Here is a 16,511-nt window from a genome sequence, read left to right on the forward strand (position 1 = left end):
TCTGGCACTCTGGTTAGCACCTAGATCAGGTACATGTGGTTTCTGCTACAGCTGTTGCTTCCCTTTGCAGGGTTCTGCCTGGACTCCCTTGCAGCGCAGCACTGCTGTATAAAACCCCTTCTTTTGCACCTTGTGCTCATGTCTCTTGGCCGCTTGTCATAAAGTTAGCAGTGCTTTACAGAGCCGGGCTGGAGGTTGTGCTCATTCAGCTCTCTGCCCTGCACCAGTCCCACCCTCCCAGATGGCTGAAGGCTGCTGCTCTTGCTTGAGTTTCTATGATTAATACCTTATTTGCACTTCTGTTAAAGCTTGCACTGTCTCCCATTCTGGAGGGGAAAGATAAGTACTTACAAGTGGAAAATGGCAGGTTATCATGTCCCCCAACTTATCAAGATGTTTATTGAAAAGGTTATTAAAGGTAGTGCTAAACACAATCATTTCTATGCTGAATCGTGTCTTACCATCCCATATTGATGGTATTTCTGGGGTTCTTTTAACAAACTCTACAGTACTGGATCTGATGTAGAGAGCAGCTTTATCCACATTGATTTTATTATTATTATTTTGCTCTTTCCTAGCCAGTTCTTAGCAAAAATCTTGTGGTGCTTCTATGGAAATGCATTTCTTCAGGGATACCGAATCATGCTGAAACTGGGGAACTTGACAGCCTTTCACACAGCACAAAGGGACCTCGTGTTCTGTTGTGAGCTCATGTACAAACAGTTGAACACCTTTGTATATCCTTCAGCAGGATGTGGTAACATTAACGTATGTATCCATGTTTGGCTAAAAGTAATCTCTTTTTTTTCCATGCCCCTTTCCCATTTCTAATCTGTTTTTGCTGAAAACTTAATTAATATCCCAACAACTCCATAACAACATAAATAATTTACATACACAAATTAGCTGACTGGAAGATGCCAAAAGCCATTCATTTCATCAACCCTAAAATTGTACCTTGGAAACTAAATCAAAGCACTCTGCAGTATTAGAACTGTTATGAACTTAAGATGGTTAATAGCAAAGAAAATGGATTTTGTGTTACTGTGCTTTTATGGGCTGCAGAATCACTTGGAAACACATAATGCAGAAGGCCTCATTCTTCTTGGGTGTTGTAGGACCTCTCCATCCAGGTGTGTCTGTGGTCAGAACACTCCTGAGTACAAGGATTCCTGTGATGAGTTACCAACCCCTCATTCTGCTGCTTTTCAGTTATTACTATTAGAAATTTAAGTAGGAAAAGATGTTGTGTTAAAGCCTGATTTGCATGTCATTGATATTGATGCTTTTTGAGCTCTCGTGACTTTTTCTTCTTTCTGGCTTACAGTAGTGAGAAAATAATCCATCCCCTTTGGTGGGGTGTGTAAAACTCCATTTCTGTTGAGAGGGACCAGCTGGGGGTAGTGCTGATAGTAACAGAGCTCCATGTGACATTGCCTAGAGAAGTTCCAGCAAAGATATCCAGCTAACAGGTTGTCATATTCTCTTGCTTTCTCAACCATTTTAACCTCCTGCCCACGTTTGCTCCAAGCCTTGGGTTGCTCACAGTGCATGACATGAAGTGAAGTGACCCTTAGTGCTGTTACTGGGAGCTGTAATGGCGAAGTTGCGGTTGACTTTAGAGCATCGGTCTGTTTGAATAACTGAAATTGCTTTGCAAGAAACATTGTGTTCAATACAAATTCTCAGAGGAAATATTTACCTTAGTTCACTCAAAGACATGAGATAAGGAAAAAGCTGGAAGGTGCTCCGTGATGTTTCCAGCTGTATATTTGGTTTCTTTTATTCTGTAATTCTAATGAAGTCTCAGGTGTTCACGTTTTGTTTCATCCTTGTAGATCATGGAGCAGAGGGTGGGAATCAAACTGAAGCATCCTGGAATGATGAGGGTTTTATGTTCATTTGTTTTACAGCCTTGCTTGCATCTTCCTATGGCAAAAAGGGAAATAACTTGTACTGTTTGGCAGGTTTGGGCCATTTATCTGTCAGTGGTCACATCTGGGCTGTGTGGTTAACTAAATGCAAATGTATTAATTACGATAAAGAATGAGGAAATGAAATGCATTCTGTCTCAGAGATCCGGGCTGGCCATGGTGATTAATGATCATCATTGCAGCAGCAATCTAAACACAGCTCTGCATGCCACGCAGTAATTACACTGTGCTGTAGTATCATGCACTAAGATGAGGTACAAAGGTTGCTTGAAACCCACCTGTGCTTTGATGGCTGTGCTGCACTCTGTATCAGTGGGGACATGGCTGAGATTCACACACAGGGTCCATAATTTATTGATGTGCCATGAACCTGAGCAGTTCTCCATAGGGAAAGGAGAAAAAGTACTTCAGGAGGAGGAAAAAACGAAAGCAACTGTAAAAGCAGCTCCTGCCCAGCAAGTGCTGGTGATTAATTTATTAGTCCACTGTATAGGCTTATTTCAGTGTGAATCTGGGCAGCTTGTCTGATCTCGTAGGTGTTTGGATGTATGAGTTCAGCTCTTGCTGATTGCTGGGGAGCCAGACAGAAAAAAAGAGCAGCTCACTGGGTCATAGAGTTAGTTCCTACATTAACAGTGCATTTTGGCTGTGGGGCAGGCTGGGCACAGCAGGTGGGCTGTGGGGTTGGGCTGCATCTTCTGCAGTGTGGGGGTCTGTGCCTTCCCTGCACTGGTTACTGTGCCAAATCAGTTCAGCCAATCAACTAAGTACTTTCTTAGTGAAGGGCATAAGTCTGTCTTGTATAGTGTAACTGAATCTGAGGGTTGTAAATCTGTCTAAAAGTTTGCATTATTACATAGCAATTGCACTGGGAACTTTGAATACCTCTGCAAGATACAACCACCAAACCTTGACGTTCAGATGATCAAAGTGCACACAAAAGCTTAATAGGGCCAGACATCTAAAATAAAATACATGTGGTAAGAGCTTGTAACTGCATTAAATGAGACGGCAGCAGTGTCTGCTGCCTTGGGATGAGGAAGAAGCCCTGTTCTGAGCCATCTGTGCTGTGGGTAGGAACCTGGAGGTGGCAGCCCACTTCCTCTCTAAATACTTGTGTGTTGTTGTTATTGGTTTGTTTGTTTGTTTTTCCAGTCCTGCCAATGCATTGCAAATAGAAATAATTCAATTTCTAGATATGGCTGGGATCATTTTCCTGGCTGAAGCTTGGTGAGCTGGGCTCTGTGTGTTCCAAGTCCCGTGAGGTTGGCTTGGCCTGCGAACTGCTCACCTGGCTGATGCCCAGCAGTACAACATCTGCCATTGGGAAGAAATCCTCACCGACCTTGCTGCTTCTTAGAGGTGCAGTGTTAGCGTATGTGGGAAGGAAATGCTCTGTATGCACCCAAGAGGGAAAGATGAGACTAGAATTTGCCATGGTTTTCATATGAGAAATTAGCAGGAAGAACAGATGTTAGTTTGTGGGTTTAAAAAAAATATATTATTCTTCCTTTTGCCTCTGCTTCTTTGGTATTTTAAAGTGATGTTATGAGGCTCTTTCATTACAGTTAATTCTTCCTCTCCTCAGGCAGCCGCAGCTTTACGTGGCACATTTTTATTACACCCACCAGCCTTTCACTTACTAATAAATAATGGTGGTAGATTTTTTATGAAATAAATATGGTCTTTCACTGCAGCAGAAAGGAGAAATAACTTCTTTCTCCATGCATCTCTAAATCATCAAAACAAGTGCTGTTTTCATTACTTAATTCTAAGGACACATGGCTAGACTACAGAAAGAAGGATAAGGATCCTCATCTTGTACTGTTAACGGTAACATAAAGTGCCATGATCCAAAAGGTGCTTGAAATCTCATTTACTGGGAATCCCGTAAGTGGAATCCTAAAGCAATTTGTAACGCAGTCAGTTGTGCTGTCAGCTCCTGACACGATGCCTATGGGCACTACAGGCCGTGGCAGGGCTGAGATGCTGCGTGCAGCCATGTGGGAGTGCTGCCTTTTCACTAGGAGCTTGGCGTGAGGCTGATAGATGGAACTTCCACAAAGACTGCATGGGTTTAGAGGGAGGGTCTCTGCACTGGCCCCTGGGGCAGTTGTTGTGATGTCTTGGCTCTCTTGGGATGTTGAAACCTGCTGCACTTCGCTGGTTTGCCCAGGTACCATGGAATTACTGTTACTAATTCTAAGCTTCCGAATGGAAGCTGCAGTCCAAATTCTCATGCTGATGTTTCTCACCAGCAGGAGCCAATCCCCCTGACACCCATGGTTTGCCTCATTGTCTCCTCTCTTTCAAAAACCTACAAGAGAGCTGTTCTCAGCTGGCATGGTTTTAAATCTAGAATCATTTCACTTAACTTGGTTGACTTACAGCAGTAAAGGGAGAAATTTCTTTTGGCTGAAGAACATCCTTGAGAATTTCAGGGTAAGGCTGCTTTCCTGGAAGAAATGGAGTTGGAGAAGCTCGTAATTGGGAAGGGATAGCTATTTAAATAGTCAATATAAATGGGACATAATTAACATTACCTTAATCCCTCTCCCATGGTTCTTAAATCCACACACGGGAAGCTCAAATTGAGGATGCGTGTCCAAGTGTATCTTAATTAAGTCCTAATTAACTACTTAAGTAGTTAATCCTCCTCCTTAAAAGGAAATTTCACAGCGCACAGAAGTAAAAACTTACATTTGTCCATTTGATGGCCACTGGGCCATTTGTCCATTTGATGGCTCCTTGATCCCATTGGGTGAGTGGTGCAATGGGGACAGGGGAGTTGAGCCACAGGGATGCAGCTGTTCTGATAGCACTGTCTGCTTTTATGCACCACTAACAGGAAAGACAGGTGAGGATGCCAGACCCAGTGCCCAGCAGGGCAGCTTGCTGTGTCCCCATGGTCTAGGGCAGGAGGAGGGCAGCTGGCCATGGGGCAGACCTGGCAGCATGCAGCCTCCCCCTGTGCTGCTCTGTGCCTGCACAGCTCTAACTCCGCTTTCCCATTATTCTGGGATTAGGCCAAAGCTTTATTACATTTCTTGCAGATGATTAAAAGGGGAATTGAAATTGCAAGAGGAAATCTAAAGCATTCAGAATGGGGAAATTTTCCTTCTTTAATCTTCACTCCTTCTGACTACAATATTTCAAGTCAAGTGTTTCTGCCTACCTACAGCAAAAAGGAGCAACACAGGTCAGAGCTGGATCAGCTGCCATCAGCACAGCACATCAGATCGTGGTTCCTTTTCCTTTTGCTGTTAGTCCTGTGGCATATGGATATCAGTGCCCAGAGCAGGACAGTAAGAGCCAAAGTGCTCTGTATTTGGGTGCTTCTGGGCTAGTACTGGGATGAACTTAACACTGATGGTGTGTCCAACAAAACCTGTTCTTTTCATCTTGCTCTGTTGCAGAGCTCTGCTCACACAGAACAGATGAGAGCTGCTCAGCATTTACATCTCAGACAGAATACCCTCATTTAATTCTGGTGATATATGTTGTTGTTTGTGTGTTGTTTTTTTATAACTGTTCTTTGCAATGCTTTCCTATCTTTGTTTCTCACCCACTTGTAGTTCAATGTGCGGCTCCATTAAAACAGGATGGGATAAATCAAATTATGGGATCTAATATATTAAAATGTTTTCATGGCTTCTCTGAAATCAAGTCACTGATGAAGTGTGCACTTGAGCACCATTTGCTCTAAGGGACTGGTTTCCAAATCCTGCTCATGCTGCTGTCTCCCATCCCTCATAGGCACGACAGCCCCCAGTCCTGGATGCACATCTGTGTTGCTAAACAAAAGTAATCAGTCAGCATGAAAATTTAATAAGCTGCATTCTGGCATCGGTTGTGTTCTCAAGTGTGTATTTGTTTTCTGGCTGCACAAGTCGTTGGGCTGTGTCAACCAGAATAGCACTGGTGTTTAGAAGCACTGCTGTATGGAGTGGCAGGATGCAGTGGTGGTGGTACTGCGAGTGCAGACTGGGGCTCTGAACTTGCCAGTATTCCTAGGGGCTTCAGAAGCAAAGTTTCTCAGACAAATCAGTGGAATTTTAGGTTTTTAACTTCACCATGGCAAACACTAAATAATTGGGTACTTGCACTGCATGGTGACTTGTCAAGAGTGTGGTTGGTGTGAGCAGGGTGTGTGCTGAGAGACTGACTTACAGTGTGGTGAGCCCTGCTGCCCTTTTTATCCTTCTGCAGTCCACTGCTGTAGTGGCAAGTTTAAAGGTTAACAGCACTGACAGCTGGTGTCTGGGAGTGAGTAAGAACAGCCCTTCTCCTGAGCCTTTCCTGCCTCATCTGCTCCAGCTGTAGTTTGGCCTGCTGTTTGGGTTGCCTTGCTTGGTACAAGGTGCTGATGCTACGGTACAGGGCCTTGTACACCATTGTATTAATCTACCTAATGTCTGCTCGGCCCTCAAAGTCTGTGTGCAGCATCAAGGGTAGGTGCTCAAAAAATCCCCTCTGAGGGGGAAAGCAGACTGGGGTGAAGACTGCAGTTATACCCTGTATGCATGAATGCACAAATAAAACATTTCTCTATGATAAGCCAAGGATAGCATGTCCTTGGATTAGGCACTGAACTAATTACTATTTGATTGCTTGATTCTCCCACATTATATATTCATTGATTGCCGTTGATCCAAAAACCTTTTTCTAAGTGAAAACCAGAGCAAACCAGTGCTCATGGAAATCAGCACGGTAATAAATCAGGGACTGGGAACGTCTGATTTGCTTTTCAATGAGAAAAAAAACCATTGGCAGCAATAATTCTTCTCGGAGAGAATAAGTCCATTTGTAACGCATTGTCTTGACTCATCAGAGGCTTTTTGATGAATAACCTCTTCCTACGAAACAATTTTTTACATTCAGTTGCTTCAGTTATAATTCAGAACTCTCCTATGACTGCTTCATTTATTAAGTGCTCTCCAAAGATCTTGCAGTATTTCTCTAGAAAAGTACTGTGCTTTGGGTTTAGCATCCTTACTGCTTCCCTTCTTGTGCTCCATTCTCCAGTTAAGAAAAAAGGAATTCAATGTTAAATAAATACAGAGTATGAATCAAAAACTTAGTTTCTAACTTTAATAATCAAAAAGATAATTAATTTTCAGTTGAATCACTGAAACTCGGCTTTAGGAATTTTCTTGCTAAGTGTATAAAAACCTGTTGTTACACAGAGCTTTGTGCTATTTGAGAGCTCTTTTCCTATCCATGTCAAGAGAAGGTGTTGTTTGTATCTGGAAGGTGTTAGTCTATAGAGGTATCTGCAGTTCCTCTTGGACATTCAACATTCATTTCCGTTGTTGATCATCTCATAGAACTGTCTTTGGTACATTGTTCTTCTGTTACAGCAGCTGGAGAACCTGCTTGGATTTACTTGCTTGAGCTCCTTCTGTTGCTCCTTTGGTCTCAGAACTGGAGCCTGACCCAACCTGAGCGGTATCCTCCCTTGTGTCAGCAATGCTGATGGGAGGTCATCCTGGAACTTGCTTCCCTCTAACTAACACTTGCTTCCCTTACCAGCTATTTGGTTTATTTCTACAGCTGTCAAAGTTACCCATGGAGAGGAAACAGAAGGCTGGGGGCCCTCCTATTGCTTGTTAGAAGACATCAAAGATTGCATGCAGATTCCTCCTTATCCCTGACCAGAGTGGCTAGGATGGCTGCGGCATTGCTGTCTTGCTGCATGCGTGGGTGCTTGCATGAGAGTGTGACTGCTGCATGCATTGCTGCACGTGCTGTCCTGAGTCTCCTGCAGGGATAGCGGGCTCTGACTTTCTTTCCTGCCCTGTGGGGTGAGGGAAAGAGGCAGTTCAGCAAAAAAAAAAGAAAATGTAGAAAATAAATCTGGAAAAACCCCTCTACTCAGTGGGAAAGGGGAGCGTGGCACTTCTGCAGAACCCCAACCAATGTCACGCTAAGATTAAGGAATGACAAAGTTGTGTATGGTTGTCACATTCTTTTTTTGTTAAATTCTTTTCTTTCTCCTAGACCCCGCCCGATGGTTTTACGTGTATCAGAGAGGTAAAATTTAAACCAGTTTGGCTATATTGGTCATATAACTTCTGGAACAAAAGTTTTCTTAAGCCAGGAACCAGTTTCACCCCAAGGCAGAGTTTCTCCACTTCATTTCTGGCAGCAAACACACTGAAGATGCTCAAAATCTTCCCAGTTCCCAGACTGGGGCTGCCAAGTCCTGGCTATTGAGGACAGCCCCAGTCAGAGCATCCTGCATGTGGCACTTCAGTACATCAAGTCACCTTCTGGGCAGCTCAGCTTCTCCCCATGTTTTAAGATGGTACTCCAAAGTTTTAAGATGGTGTGAATGAGAATTTTCCAAAAGTCATGAGAATCAAGTGATTTTCTCTCCCTTTTAGCGAGGTTTAATTGCAAATCCACCTTAGAGCAGCTTGGAGGAAATCACTTGTCTCATAAGTGTCTTCTCCTCATTATCCCCATGGAAAAGCAGCAGAGCACCCAGGAAGCTCTCAGTGGATTTCCAGTCACTTTGACATGTTGTTTTCCTCATAAATGCTGCTACAGAAAGGTGGGAATATGCAAGGAGAGGAAAAATAGCAACCCTCATTTCAGGATGCAGTTGGAAGACATCCTGCTGTCTCCTACCCAGGAAATGATCAGAGCCGTGTTATTTCTGATGTGAAGTGGAGTTAACAGATGCCTGCAAAAATATGTAAAGCCATGTTGGAGAGTCTTCTAATTGCTCTACCTGGTGTTAGCTGTGTGCCAGAAAGACGTTTTAGACGGGGCTGTGGGCTCCGAGTCCTTCTCAGAGTTTCACCCTGTTCTAGCTTCCCTGTGTGCTCAGTGGTAGTGAGCACAACAGTAGAGGCAGAGGAAGTGATGGATACCTGATGTTTTGTATGGATCATTGTGAGGATTAGCCAAGAAATATTGTAATTCTGCTTGAGTTTTTCATTCCAGTTTCTGCCTTAATATCAGGATTTTGATCATGCTCAGGTTTGAGGCAGCTTTTCTCCCCACCTGGTGGTACTCGAGGTTCAGGTGGGCAGAACATTCTTGTCAGACCCAGGTGTGTTTGTATGAGTGTGGCGTTGTTGCTTTAATGGGGAAAATGGAGCTGAAAGTCAAAGGGGTCTCAAGAAAAGAATAGGTCAGTGCTGGCAGGGGAAGGCTGGGCAGGTTCCTCAGTTCAGACCCCATTGCTGTTCACAGTCACAGCTGAGGAAGCCAGCTGCTAAATGACATGCAGTTTTTTCTTCCTTTTAGTACACAACTACAGTTCAGCCTTGTCTGCAGGCAGCTTAATCTGTTCTGCTTGTGCAGAAAGGGTTGTTGGAGCTGAAGAATATTGATGAGATGTTTTTCTAAGGCATGGCTGGAAGGTGCGCTGCCAGCAGGGGAGTTCAGCAGGGCTCCCCCCACTGCATGCTCTGCTGCTGGGGCACATTCCTGCCTGGGAGCAGCCCATGTTGCAGAGCTGTCCTGCTGTGTGTTACCCTGCTGGTGTGTTTTAAAGATAAACTGCCAATGAAACAACTTTTTCTGTACCATGGCAGATTAATGCACTCGTGTCCAATGAAGTGGGAAGATCTGGAGAGAGTGAAATGCTGGAGCAGATTGTGTTTCTTCAAATTGATTCTTTCAAGGCACCAATTTATCTGTCTCAGTAATACTGCACATTATACACTCAGTCCATGGTAATGAAGCAGTTGATGACCATTTTACTGAAGGTGATTTGGGGGGAGTTACTAACTTTTATGCCAAGCAATCTTTGGATATAAATGGGATGTTACAGGGCATAGCCATGCAGAAAAAGACTTGGGGTACAGCTGCTGGATGTGGCACTCGAGATCAGGTTGGATGGGGCTCTGAGCATCTGCTCTAGTGTAGGTGCCCCTGTTCATTGCAGAGAGTTGAACTGGATCTCCTTTAAGGGTCCCTCCCAGTTCAAACTATTCTATGAGTTATGTCAGCTAAAAGCTGCCACTGATATTTGAAGCTTAAATAATGTCAAATTGACACTCACTAAACCCCAGTGTATTGTTATGGCGTTGCCTGCACTGCTGGGGAAACAGGCTTGACAGGTAAAAAGAGAAGTCAGAGAAGAGGTGAGGCTGCGAGAATCCAGCATGAGATACATCTCAGATACTTTTCTTCCTTGTGGAAGGGTGATCTCCTTGAATAAAATACATGACTATTTTTCACTGCTTATCAGTTTCCAGCCCATGCAGATGCAGGTTGGGTTCATTCAGATTCAGTAACTGTGGGCATAATTAGAATTTCCCTTGGGCTGAACGTGACCTTTGGTGTCCAGGTAGGAAGCCCTTCTCTGGCATACAGAAGAGTTTCCCTCACTGTGTACCCTCAGTGTAATGTCGTTGTCTAATATGCTTAAGCATGACTGCTCTCTTACTTGTATTTGCTCAGCTTTCTGTCAGGTCTGTACTTTGAAAGGCCTGTTTTCAGTGTCATTTCAATATTTAGCTAAGAGTATCTGGTGTTGCCTTTTAGAGCAATGTGTCTGCTGCCTATCCTGTTCTCCCCATCAGTTTTTGGCTAATTGGCAGCCCCAGTAAGAAGTATGAGCTATTGCTTTACTCACCTGGCTTTTATTTTGCTTTTGAGAGGTTGAAAGCAGTTATAAAGACCAGTTCTATTGATGGCTTCTGTTTTTTTTCCTTTATTGCTCTTGAAATCCAATCTGTCTTACCCATCACGTTAACAGAGCAAAGGTAACAGCCAAAATGAATACCTTCCTGTCTTCTCTTTTAGATAAAATTGAAGATGAATTAGAAATGACTACGGTGTGCCACAGACCCGAAGGCTTGGAGCAGCTTGAAGCACAAACCAATTTCACTAAAAGAGAGCTTCAAGTGCTTTACAGAGGATTTAAAAATGTAAGAACAGCACTGCAGTGAACTGAATCCAGTATGTATGTCTCCACCAGCCCCAACTGCTCAGCTGCGTTTTGTATCGTTCCCCTGTTACGTACCAGCATTTCTGCACCATATCTCCTCTGCCACAGCAAAATGAGCTCACGATCTACCTTTCCATCTCATATTGATGTCCCCATCATCTGCTTAAAATGAGGATTGGATGAGCACATCATGCTCATTACATTTACTCCCTAAATGTCACTAAGCGCGCTGCAAATTCCTCAGCTGTGCCTGTACTTCATGATAATCTGCAAATGTTTTCATGTTTATTTAATTTTTTGCTTGCTCAATTCTTGCTGCTGGTTGACTTGTATTGTTTGCTTGGGATCCCTGGGATTTTTGGTTTGGTGTTTGTTTTTTTTCCCCCTTTCCCTGTCTTGGATAATTCTTGCTATTCAAGTGGGATATTACTGGAGCAAGTTAGGACTACAGAGTCCAGGGTAAGTAGAGAACAAGGCAAGAGCCCAACAGACCTCAGAAGGTAATGGGTATCAGGGAGAGGGTGTAGGAGACCACAGGTTTAGATGAAATAAGGTAGTGTGCCAGCTAGCAACACTGCATGCACAGAGCAGCAATGTGCTGGTCTTCATGAACCTCAGCCTGAGCCAATTCCCCCTGGTAGGATTGGTCTCCACAGGGCAGTGAGCCTCACCATGTAGGTGTGCTGCTGCTGCCTCACAGGGACTCATACTAAATAGAAACGGGATTTTGAGGCTATGTGGAACAGATGTGTTATGGATCTGGAAGGTTGAAGAGTCATTACACGACTGCCTGAGGGTCTGAGTTTTGTCATACGGGTGTTTTGTGTCAGGTAATTCTTTGATGTTGATTAATGAATTGTTATTGAGCCAGCTTAATAAAAGACATGTGGTTTTTAAGTTGCTCTGTTGGACTGCTGCAGTATTTCAGCTACTGTCATAGCAAAACACTGTAACTTCTTAAACGGTCCAGTCCATTGGCTGAAAGAAGATTGAGCCACCTTAAGTGCAAGTCTTGTTGAGGGAAAACTGTTGGATGCTGCAAAGGTCCTTCCTTATTTTTGCATTCTTTAAATTTGGTTGCATCCTCTCTCTTGCACATACCTGACTTCTCCAGCACAGCACAACTGCCTGGATCTTGGCTTATTGTGTGTGTTGTGCTTGTGCAGCTTTTGCTGGATGTAGGGAGTCATTTCACGTGAGGACCTCAGTCTGACCACTGAAGATGAACCTTCTGAAACCTCTTTTGTGCTCCGGCTGGTCAATAACAAAGCATACAGCTTTTAAGACAGGACTCAATAGGTTAATATATAGTATAATATGATATAACCCCCTACAATGGGGAGCAGAACTAAGTGCATTCTTAAACATTGTGTTCTCCTATCTTGCTGACATACCTTTCTTGCTGTGTATGGGAACCCAGTGCAGGACACCGTGCTGAGAAGGAGAGGCTGTGTCAGCACCCCTAATGCAAACCAGAGGCACCTGAGCCTTGCAGCTCTTAACAGACCTGGGGTTTATCCAATCCCCCAACTTCAGTTCTGCAATTATTTTGCAGTACAGAGGCACTGCATCTGAGGGGAAGAATAATGATAAAAGTGCACTTAGCTTGTGAGTTCAGCCCTTCAGTAAGACCCCACTGATGGTCTTGGTGTTAATTGACAGTGCTGGCACGATCCTGGCTTTGTCAAGTCATTAGGAAAGCAGCGTGTTTTCTTCCAGCTGCTGTGGGTGCAATGTGCATGAAGCTTTAATATTTAAAGTTTAAATTGAAAGGGCAGCTATAGCTTTTCTAGCCTATAAATCATGGTTTCAATGGAATGAGTAATTATGCACAGTAGGCAAGCTATCTCAGCTGTTACCATATTTCCTGTTGTACTGAACCGTGTGCTTCTTGGGATGATGTTACAGTGCCATCTGGAGATTCAAAGTCCCTGTGGGAATGCAGTCATTTTTCTCTCCAGCTCGTGCTGCTTGCTCTCACTGATTGCACAGGTCGTGTTTAATCACAAGGCAACAGCTGGGTTACCACAGGGCTGCAGGCACTTGGAATAGCACAGGAGGAACGAGGTCCTTCTCGGTCCTGCTGTATTCATAGCAGCCAGGTGTTAAGGGAATTCTGTTAGGGGTATGGCTGCCATCTGCAATGGACACTTTGCAAAGACTCATTGAGAGAGCAGCAACCCCAAACAATGAAGGGATTGCTGGGAGCACGCTGGCTTTGCTGTAGTGTTGTAGAAGTTGGAGAAGGTTGATCCATACACGACGGATGCTGCCAGTGCTTGGTAGAGAGGTTTTGGGAAAGGCTGGGATTGTTTCTGTGCTTGCCAACAATACAAACCAAGTGTTCACTTCTCACGTCAGACACTTGGGAAGAATTCATAGGTTTAAAAGCAAAAATGAGGTATTTACATGAAATTTAACCCGCTGCTGTCAAAGGAAAGCTTTGTGTGCGTTGGAGTGGGGTGTGCTGTTTCATGCTGCTATGAAATTTCCCTTGCATGAGGAAACCTCTGCTGCCTTCAGTGGAATTTCAACTGGCACAGAGTTTATCTGCTCCTTTTCACAGGAGAGATTTCTTTCGAGTCAGCTGCCTTAAGATGTGCTGTAGCATTAATGAGGCCTCTTGAGCTTTATTCGACTCTTACAAAACAAAATGGTGATCAGTTAAGCGCAAATGAATTGCTAGTAACGTATGTGTCTGAAATCAGCCTGTTATGTACAGCTAAACAGGGCGATCAGTGTCAGTACTGCGCTCCTGGAGGTTTGATGCATAATAGGTAGTCCCTGTAGTTATAAACTGTCTTAAAGCATTGTAGTGGTGAGGAAGGGGGGTGCCTTTGGTGTTGCCAGAAGTGCCCCTCCTTGCTCTCCTGTGACTCACATAGGATGAAGTGATTTCTTTGTTCTGCCCTTCCCGTGGCTGGGGAATGCACGTCAGCAGCAGGTGACGCTGCAGATCAGACGTATTTTCTGTTAATAAGCTTTTCTTGATGGCAGAATTTCTTGTCAAGGTCCTTTTGTTCTTAAAAGACAAACTAAATAACTCATCAGTAAGTCACTGGCTTGAATCTTCCTCTGACTTTGTGTCATGGATTCAAAGGGATTTTCTCAGGCTTCCTGAGTTTGCTCATTCCAAGTTCAGTGTCCTGGAAGCAGCAGTTGACAATGGATTTTGTCACTTGTGCTGGTTGGGTAAAAATATAACTGTGGTTGAACTCAAGTATGCTATATCACAGGATGGATGAGCTTTTAAACAAAGTCATGCAAATGGGGCCTTTGAACAAGATAAGGCTTTGGATCTCTGAGTCTAAATAGGAACAGTGGGGGTTATTCTGTGCAGAGGGATGGGCAGTGGTTCAGGGTGGCTGACTGGGAGATAAAGCTACATCCTGGTGCTGACTTGCCTTGGTTTGTGAGATTTGGGGTTTGCTTTTTAATTAAGCCTCTGGAATGAGGCACACAGCAAAACTAAACCTGGTCCTGAATTTTATTTGGGCTGTCCTGAAGTGATGATCTAGTTTCAAGCCTCATACCAGTGCTTGTGTTTGAGAATTTGTTGGCATGTACTGTTAGCCTCCATGGAGCTGGTGTGGGGGTATCTGGCTACTTGGGGCTAATATAGAGGGATGGGGCAGGGAAGTGTTAGCTAGCAGTGATTTGTGATGTATTAAAGGAGGCCTTTGTGTGACAGAAAACACAAGCTGGCTGTCATCTGTTAAAAAAAAGGAATTAAACACTGCTGAAAACACCGTTTAACAATGTTGATAATGGCGAACCAAATCTGTGAGATGCTTGGAGTGAAATCTGAATTGTTTTAATTTCTTCAGCTGTGCAGCTCAAGCATCCGGAGTGCTGTGGGAGCAGGGGTGTGATCTGTCTAATTGCTCTCTTTGGGCTCATGCAGTTTTGCAAATGAACCTTAACATGAAGCTGGGGTGTGTGTTTTGATTGGATTTTGTTTCTTTTTTTTCCAACAGGAATGTCCTAGCGGGGTGGTTAATGAAGAGACATTCAAACAGATCTATGCACAGTTTTTTCCTCATGGAGGTAAGCTGGATGCTTTGTTAGGTTTATTGAAGTGTTCCTTAACATTCATTGTTGTCACCTGGCTGCAAAGCTGCTTGGATACTCTGTGCTAGGAAAGTGAGGTAAGGGCTGTAGGATCTTGCACAAAAACGCGAGCAAGGAAAGAACATTGATGAAGGCCCTTTGAACAGCTGGGTAACAAGAATAAAGGCAAACCCATGTTAGAGATTGCCAGTAGTCATCAGCCACAGAGCAATGTGCTGCTGTGAGATGGAGTTGCTGCTGGAGCTAATGCTGCATTGGCTCTGGAGATAGGCTCGTGTGCTTCTTTTTGCATTTATTCTTGCAAGTGCTGCCCCACAATCCAGATCATGCTCTGTGCAATAAAAACTTCTCCATTCAGTGGGATGGGGTTGTGGTTTCTGCAAGTCTATGTTAATGTTTGCTGACTCACAGAGTGGCAGTGCATTAAGGATGGCTTTATGCTGAATGAGAAGTTGCTGAGAGCCAGTGGTGTATAAGGAGCTGTTGTACCAATCGATGCCTTTTGTGTTTTCCAGATGCTAGCATGTATGCACATTATCTCTTTAACGCATTTGACACTGCACAGAATGGCTCAGTGAAGTTTGAGGTAACTGTTTTGGGTCCTGTCTTAATGCCCTTTTTCTCGGGTCTGTGTGTTTTAGCTTCCCTATCCATTCTTCATTGTAAACTATGGGATTTGCTAGGCTATGGAGGGCTACGACAAGCTGAAACGTCCAAATCTCATTCTGTTTAACGCAGGCTTCTCATGCAGATGGATTGAATTCCTTTCCACTGGAGAAGCAAACAGACCATTAGTCAGTTGCATAGGAGTGTTAATACCACACGGAGAAAGTGTAGAGGTTTATATAGCAGAAAGCAGAGGGCTCTAAAAGTCCCATGTGAGCAGAGACCAGCGAGTGGCACAGATAAGAAGGACCAGAGAAGCTCACGCTTCCTGCATCTGGCATGCATTACAGGGTTTCATGTGTATGCTCCTGGAAAATCAAACTGGCCAAATCCTCATTAGTCCAAGGTGTGACAGAGAAATTGTTGATCAAATGTGGGAAGGTTGCTGTATGTAAATGCACCTCTGTAGTGATGGCTGCAGTGGGAGTTATGCCTGTAGCAGCTCTTTGTGGAGAGCTTTATGAGACTTCCAGAATCCTAAATGGACTGACCCACAGCAAAATGCTGAGACAAGTATATTAAAAAACGCTGAGCTTTCCTTCCTGGCAAATCGGTCTCTTTGGTGGTTATCAAATGTAAGCATTTTGTCCCCTTTTTTTGTATTGTTCAGCAGACTTTAATTTCTCTTGAGTGTGGGTAAAAAGGAACAAAGGTCTTTAGGAAGCGGTGCTCTGCCCCATGCAGAGCCAATGGAGATGACACAGGGCAGACCAAGTGTGTTAAATGAGGCACCAGGTAGAATGTAGTTGCTTTAACTTAAAGCTCTGCCTATACTAACAAATACAGCAGTGCTGCTGAACCATTGTGCAGCACAAACAATAAATCAGTGTTATTGGAAGCAATAACTCCACTGTAAACCGAAAATGCAAACAAAGTACTGTGTCTCAGATTGAGTTAGTAGAGGTGGGAACCACACCTGGCTAAATGTGTTG

At 43.9% G+C, this 16,511-nt stretch overlaps 1 protein-coding gene across 18 annotated transcripts in view; it reads left to right on the plus strand.

Moving 5' to 3' along the window:
* KCNIP1 (potassium voltage-gated channel interacting protein 1) overlaps positions 1-16,511 on the plus strand; it is a 204,308-nt gene that overhangs the window by 181,488 nt on the left and 6,309 nt on the right. For 10 of the 18 annotated variants that reach the window (XM_015876310.3, XM_015876311.3, XM_085518938.1 and 7 more), the window contains exons 2-4: positions 10,698-10,822; positions 14,820-14,889; positions 15,429-15,499. In XM_015876310.3, the coding sequence (XP_015731796.1) occupies positions 10,698-10,822; positions 14,820-14,889; positions 15,429-15,499 (266 nt within the window). Of the gene's footprint in view, positions 1-578; positions 769-7,934; positions 7,968-10,697; positions 10,854-14,819; positions 14,890-15,428; positions 15,500-16,511 lie in introns of those variants that run through there. The other 8 variants (XM_085518941.1, XM_085518942.1, XM_085518943.1 and 5 more) reach the window with 4 other exon arrangements.

This window comes from Coturnix japonica, chromosome 18, assembly GCF_054131305.1.
Source record: "Coturnix japonica strain WE chromosome 18, WE-NBRP24, whole genome shotgun sequence".
Taxonomy (NCBI): Eukaryota; Metazoa; Chordata; class Aves; order Galliformes; family Phasianidae; genus Coturnix; species Coturnix japonica.